The 7500-nt window shown below is 36.9% G+C and overlaps 1 protein-coding gene across 1 annotated transcript in view; it reads left to right on the top strand.

Moving 5' to 3' along the window:
- LOC119574387 (T-complex protein 1 subunit epsilon-like) overlaps positions 1 to 5910 on the top strand; it is a 7863-nt gene extending 1953 nt beyond the window's left edge. The window contains exons 2-5 of the mRNA XM_037921603.1: positions 3650 to 3875; positions 4040 to 5025; positions 5207 to 5387; positions 5587 to 5910. Coding sequence (XP_037777531.1) covers positions 3650 to 3875; positions 4040 to 5025; positions 5207 to 5387; positions 5587 to 5711 — 1518 coding nt within the window. The 3' untranslated portion in view covers positions 5712 to 5910. The remainder of the gene's footprint in view (positions 1 to 3649; positions 3876 to 4039; positions 5026 to 5206; positions 5388 to 5586) is intronic.
- The last annotated feature ends 1590 nt before the right edge of the window (positions 5911 to 7500 follow it).

Genomic DNA, 7500 nt, shown 5'->3' with positions numbered 1-7500 from the left:
GCCTTCATACCTTCAGCATGTAGGCTTAGACCAGCAAATCGCTATTCAAATTTTTGCAAGGTGAATTTTGGACTTGTTCCTTATTTGATGATGAGTTGTCTTTGGAGGTCTGCAGTAGTTCTATAATTCAATTTTAGTTGACATTAATATTTTGGTGCTCATAGAACAAGGAAGATTAAATGATTGGCTGGATTAAATGTAACATGTCAGTAGTTATTCTTATTTATAATCTTACCATTTTGTGATAGCTGTCATTATTGAATGTTTTAGAAATTATCAAAACAAGCGATCTCATTTACTGGTTGGTGACCATATACTATATACTGTATACTATATATTGTATTCTCTTCTTTTATCATGCTGTGGTCACAGCATGATACTTAACCCAATCACCCCGGATTTATGTTCTGTCCCTTGTAGGTTTTTGTGAATTTTGTTACATACAGATGGCTCCACATGTGCCCAGCCTCCAAGGAGTCTATCAGTAGGCCCTACTGACTGATCTTGATTTCCCCATTCCTTGAATTGGCGGGAAAATGCTTTTTTCCTTTTAATACAATTGATATCAATACTGTTATTATTGTTATTGATGTTATGATTATTAAAGTATTATTAAAATCTTGTTAACATTTAAGACAATGAAATAATGCAAAAGATCCTTACCAAAAGTCAAGGAAGAGGGTAAACAGGTGAGAAAGGTAGGACTAATAAGTGACCCCTTGATGACTAAGCACTTGTAGAGCCATCTATGTGTGAATACAATAAATAAACCTGTGTTACAGTGGGCATGGCATGTATTCTTGCCAAACGTGGCGATTGGGTTAATTGTAGTTTTCATGTTGTGATGCTCTTGGAGTGAGTACGTGTTAGGGTCCCCAGTTCCTTTCCACAGAGAGTGCCGGTGTTACCTTTTTAGGTAAAAATTTTCTCTATTTTACCCGGGCTTGGGACCAGCACTGACTTGGGCTGGCTTGGCCACCCAGTGGCTAGGTAGGCAATCGAGGTGAAGTTCCTTGCCCAAGGGAACAACGCTCCGGCCGGTGACTTGAACCCTCGAACTCAGATTGCCGTTGTGACAGTGTTGAGTTCGACTCTCTAACTATTCGGCCACCGCGGCCTTGACGATCATGGGCTTCCTTGATTTTCTTGGCAATTTAGAGCGGTGGTTTGCCATTGCCTTCCGCCCGGTGTTTTTTTTTTCGAGTCACCATCTCAATTTACCCGGCACTGACTTGGGCTGGCTTATCCACCAAGCAGCTAGGCAGGCAATCGCGGTGAACAACATCAAAACTACAATTAAGTATCATGCTGTGACCACAGCGGCTCAAACATGAACCTACTGTTAAAAAATATACTTTATACTATATACTATATACCATATGCTATAAAAGGTCCACTCTTTTTGATATTCAACTTCAAAACTTCACCAGTAGTATCAGGACTGATAATTAGCTTGTAAAACATTTTCAGTCTCCAGGTCTCAAGGTCTCTGTTACAGATGCAGAAATTTATCTATTATTCCACTAACATCTAAAATACAAGAAATTCAAAAAGCTTTAATTGAAGATCCTTAAGGGTATATTAATCACAGATATAGTGACTCTACCTTTGCTTTCTTGTTAATTTCAAATCGTTTGATCTTACTAACCCAATGCCGCTGGGGATGAAGTACATACATGCCATGCCCACTGAGTTTAATTTATTGTCTTTACACATAGATATCTCCAAGTACTTATTAGCCATTGAACCAGTTATAACTACTTCCTGTTTCAGCTTTTTATCTGTTTCCTTGATTTTCAGAAATATTTTCTGGGATATTGTATTTCTGTTAGTAATATCAGTAAAATTATAAGAGTTGTAATGTCTGAAATAATAACAGCAACATTGATATTGATAGCAGTAGTAAAATAATTTTTCCTGGTTACTCAAGGAAAGGTGAAATTATATGAAGTCATAAGGTATACTGATTGACTCCTTTGTGGCTAAGTACTTATGGAACCATCTGTGTGCAGAGGCATTTCACAAATCCATACAACAGTGAACACATTTTCCTGGCTACAAACGAACACCTAAGATGTCTACTTTCTATTTAGAACTGTTTGATGATCATTAAGCCTGATATATTGTTTAACATCACTAAGAATTTTCAAACTTTGAATTGCAAGTTACGAACATTGGATTATTTTTTAAGTACTCCCCTGATTTTAGTCTTTTTAGCTTCAAAGACTCAAAGATAGACAGTATACCTTATCCTTTCAAGAAATCACTCTTTTCAAGTTAGTTTGAAATTATTGGTCACATACAAAACCAATATCAGATTTTTTATATATTTCCTGTACAAAATGATCTTGGGGATGTGTGGGGAACTGGGGGTTGAAGGAGGAGGGGGGATAATGGATGGCACTAGATGTCAATAGGAACCTGCTGAAAGCAAATAAAGTAATGTGTGAAACATTAAAAAGTCGATGTTTTGAAAACGTGAGCCAAACTTCATCTGAGGAATTAAAGTAAACAAGCACAAAAAAAAAAGCTAATAAAACTGTGGATGTCTCTGCCATCTTTGAAAGTCCACAGACTGACGCTTCAATTTTCAAATATCTCCATGGGAATAAAACCCATCATTTAGTAAAAATCTATGGGATTTCACATAATCCAGATCCCCTGTCGTACAATGCATCCTAACCAATATACCAACCAAACCTTAACCTTGTGGGATTTATACACTACAATCCCTAGTCAGGAGGCTCTGCCCCCTGGACCCCCGTGGTAATATATACACCTATCCAGGGGGCTACACCCCCTAGACCCCCTTGGTACTGTATGTGCCTGTCCAAGGACCTATGCCCCCTGGACCACCATGAGTTTTAGAAAATACAATCAATACATTCCCTAGCCGGTAACATTAACTACTGTTGTTGTTTTTCTACTCATTGGTGATATCCTTTCTTTTCAAAGTCTGAGTTAAAACCTGTTTTTCATCTGTAGCTTTAGTCATGTTTAGATAATTGGCTCTTGATATATTGAGAATATTTTATCATATTAGCTTTAATTATCAATTTGACAACTGTATTTTATGGGAGAGTTAATAATCCTAGGAGTGTCACAACTCATTTGAAATGCGTAATTTCCCACAAGCTGGTGCATGGATTGCTTATATCATTGAAGAAATCAAGAATTTTATATGTAAAGTGGCTTTCCTTTCCATTTTTTGTTGCTAGGTTGATGTGGGGATTGTTTTTTATATAAGCTTTTTATAAAACAAAAAATGCATAGTTTACTAAGATGCAATTTTCTCTGGTAACTACTTTAAGATACAATTTGGAATCATCATAGTATTTTTGTAGAAATTTGAAGTAAGCCATTGCAAAGTTATTTGTGATCATTCAAAATTTTAAGGATAAATCCAATGCTTAAATTTATAAAAATAATTGTATGGCAGATTTTGTTTTATTTATTATTATTATTATTATTATAAATATATATATTTTTTCAAGAGACCTGAAAATGGCAAATGTTTTTTTTTTTAGTAGACAGAAAAGTAGAAGAAAATAGTTAAGAAGAGATAGGGGAAAACTTTTTTTTCTCCTTTGTTAAATATTTATTTGATATTGATGGTAAAGCAGCCATTGACTGAAGTTTTCCTTTACAGTCACACATTTTGGCAGCCCGCAGTGTGGCCTCCATCTTGGCCACCTCACTGGGTCCTAAAGGGCTAGATAAGCTGATGGTGAGCCCTGATGGAGATATCACTGTCACTAATGATGGTGCCACCATCCTGAAGATGATGGATGTGGAGCACCAAGTTGCCAAGCTCATGGTGCAGTTGTCGCAATCTCAGGACGATGAAATTGGTGATGGAACCACAGGAGTTGTTGGTAAGTTAGCCTTTGCAGTTTGAAAGGATTTATTCTTGAGTTAAGGAAAAGTACCAGCATCTTGGAGACAAATTTTTTTTGAATATCTTCAATTTACTTGTTTTGTTAATCCAGTATATGTGCAAGAAGAGATAGTGGTTTTTAAAATTTTCTTTTCTTTTCAGTTTTGGCTGGAGCCCTCTTGGAAAAAGCTGAATACTTGTTAGATAAAGGCATTCACCCCATTCGAGTTGCTGATGGCTATGAACTGGCTGCTAAGAAGGCTATTGAGCATCTTGAAAAAATTGCTGATGAATTTCCAGTTGATGTAAATAATACCGAGCCTTTAGTCCTAACAGCAATGACTACCTTAGGTTCTAAGATTATTAACCGCTGTCACAGACAAATGGCTCAGATTGCTGTAGATGCTGTTATGGCAGTGGCAGATCTTGAAGCAAAAGATGTCAACTTTGAATTAATTAAAGTTGAAGGCAAAGTTGGAGGCAAGCTGGAAGACACCATGTTGGTGAAAGGTGTAGTTGTAGATAAGGACTTCTCCCATCCACAAATGCCAAAGGAGCTCAAGGATGTTAAACTAGCTATCCTTACCTGCCCATTTGAGCCCCCCAAGCCCAAGACCAAGCACAAGCTGGAGGTCAGCACTGTTGAAGAGTACAAGGCTCTTCACAATTATGAGCAGGAGCAGTTTGTGTCAATGGTTGACAAAGTAAAAGCTACTGGTGCTACTCTTGCCATCTGCCAGTGGGGCTTTGATGATGAAGCCAACCATCTCCTGCTTCAGAAGGAACTCCCAGCTGTACGATGGGTTGGAGGCCCTGAAATTGAGCTTATTGCCATTGCCACAAATGGAAGAATTGTGCCTAGATTTGAGGAACTTTCACCAGAGAAGCTTGGAACTTGTGGCAAAGTAAAGGAATTGTCCTTTGGTACCACAAAGGACAAGATGTTGGTGATTGAGGAGTGTCCCAATACCAAAGCTGTCACAATCTTCATCAGGGGAGGAAACAAAATGATTATTGAAGAAGCTAAGCGCAGTATCCATGATGCTCTGTGTGTGGTCAGAAATCTCGTCAGGAACAACAAGATTGTGTATGGAGGGGGTGCTGCTGAGGTTTCATGCGCTCTGGCAGTTTCTGAGGAAGCAGACAAGGTAAAAGATCTGTTCTAATAGTCTAAATTTAAGTCAGATCTGTATAATTTTCATATTCATAGGTGGTTTCAGGCTGAGATTAATTGCAAAGAGTTTAAAAATCAGAATTTGATATAGGTTCATAAGTGAACTTTTGTATAATTTGGTTTAATATTAACTTATTTTTTTATTTCTCTATCAGATCTCAACACTTGAACAATATGCTTTCCGTGCCTTCGCTGATGCTCTGGAAAGCATTCCGCTTGCCTTGGCAGAGAACTCAGGATTGTCCCCCATTCACACATTGACCGAGTGCAAGGCACGACAAGTTACAGAGAAGAATCCTGCACTGGGAATTGACTGTAACAGCAAGGGCACATGTGGTCAGTATCCACCAGAGTAGACTAGCAATTTATGATTTAATAATTGTTAATATTTCTAGTGTTGTCATAGTTGAAAAGCTCATGTTTAGAAGAATACTTTACTTTATAATTAATTATGCTAAAGTCATACATGCATTTGTATTTGCAGTACTGATCTTGTCTGATTGCTCAATGTAAACTTTTTTATATTGTTACACAGATATGAAGGAACAGCATGTGATTGAGACCCTGCACAGCAAGAAGCAACAGATCCTCCTTGCTACCCAGCTCGTGAAGATGATCCTGAAAATTGACGATATTCGCACACCAGGAGAAATGCATTAAGATCTCCCAGAAAATCTAACATCAAATGGCCTTCAGTCTCCTGTTACTAATTCTATTATGTCTTTGCACTCTTACTCCTAATGTGGTACTGTTCTCCCAGAAGACACACAGTATGCCATTTGTATCTTTTTATTTGGGATTGTATTCTAATGCTTATCTCATCCCCAGTGCTTTAAATAATAATAAAAAATATCACAACTGTAGGTGTTTAATTTCTTTTTTAAAAATTAATTGTGTTCAAGAGGATAAGATTATAGATGATGATTTTCTGAAGTAAAATAATGTGGTGGCTAGAAAAGTATGGTTATCTAGTGACTTTATATTGAAAAAGTGAATTATTTTTCATGCTGAACGAAAAGCTTCCATCATTCCAGTGCCAACGATATTAGTAACTACAACTAATCGTTTACGTTGACAAAAACGCTGTTGCAAAATGTAAAGTTGAGCTGAATATAAGGTAGTACAAAAGTGTTCCTGCACATCTAACAGTATAAGGACGTGTTCTGACAAGAATTCTCGTCCTATCTTATGGCCTGTGCATCTCGGAAAATGTCTCCCAGAAGGATATCAAGTAATGAAAAAGACAACAAGAAAAAAGTGCAAGATTATCTCGCTTGAGCAGCAGTAAAAAAGCCACTTTGGATAGATATTTTTGCAACGTGGCATTGGGAGAGGGGAGAGGGACAAGGGATCCCCTTCCCTATAATTCAGTCTTTCCTGTTTGTATGAACATTGCAATAGTGACAGATGTAAGCAGAGATCAAAATCACATGGCAAAAGACAGCTAGCAAAGTGCCATTTTTCCAATGTATTTTTTTAAGAATGACCAGAATGATGACAAAATACAAGACCTCCAAAATATATCAAAATATTTAAATTATTTGATTGTTATAAAACATATGTTGAAATATTTACTAATTTCCATTAAGTCTTTGTAGTGTCTTAAAGGCAGAATAGTTATTACAACATATATCAATTCAGTTGAAAAGAAAATACCAAGGAAATTTCTTGAAACATTTATTACGAAACTGGAAATTGAAAACTACAGATAATTTTTGCTTGTCTTTGTGTATAAGACTATGAAAAATAAAATACTGAAATTAGTTGGGAATACATGATGAACAATAGCAACTACGAAAGTGCAATTAGTGAAATGTTTACCGAGTTTTCAAAGTCGTTCACTGATAACGCTTACAGCGTTTTAATTCTAATGTAGGTCATGTGCTCTGTCTCTGCACCCATTTACTTTCCAACTCTCCAGATAATACTTTTCATAGGCAAACTATACGCTCTGTATCCTATGTTCAATATACCCACGACATTACATATCTCTTCATTCTAAATACTTTTTCGTCAGTAATAAAATTCCCCAATCTTCCTTTCTAATTCATTTCCAAAGAAATCAAACTAATGCCAACATGTAGCACTGGTACTGATATTCATTACAATGTATAAAAAAAAAGTGTCTGCGTAATTCGCCAATTTTTAAAAACAATTCCAAGCAACCTCTCTAATCCCATGCTTGTAGTTGGAGGGCTTACGAGACGAGGACTGGGGCCCAGTGTGGGGAATCGCACCTACCTTGATCGTCAGCCCTCACCGCAACTAAGGTTCCTTGCCTTTTCCTTCTCTTCATCCACTTCTGTCCACTAATCCTAATCGTTAACACAATTTTACCCTTTTCACCACAATACTTTATTATAATGCTATATCTATTTGTTTTGACCATTGGTTATTCTGGAAATTTACAAACATCGCCTTACTGAATCAAAAAAACTTCTTTAACTGG

The sequence above is a fragment of the Penaeus monodon genome, chromosome 6 (assembly GCF_015228065.2).
Source record: "Penaeus monodon isolate SGIC_2016 chromosome 6, NSTDA_Pmon_1, whole genome shotgun sequence".
In the NCBI taxonomy this organism is placed as follows: Eukaryota; Metazoa; Arthropoda; class Malacostraca; order Decapoda; family Penaeidae; genus Penaeus; species Penaeus monodon.
The sequence above is the reverse complement of the archived record's forward strand: the minus strand, read 5'-3'. Positions and strand labels throughout refer to the sequence as shown.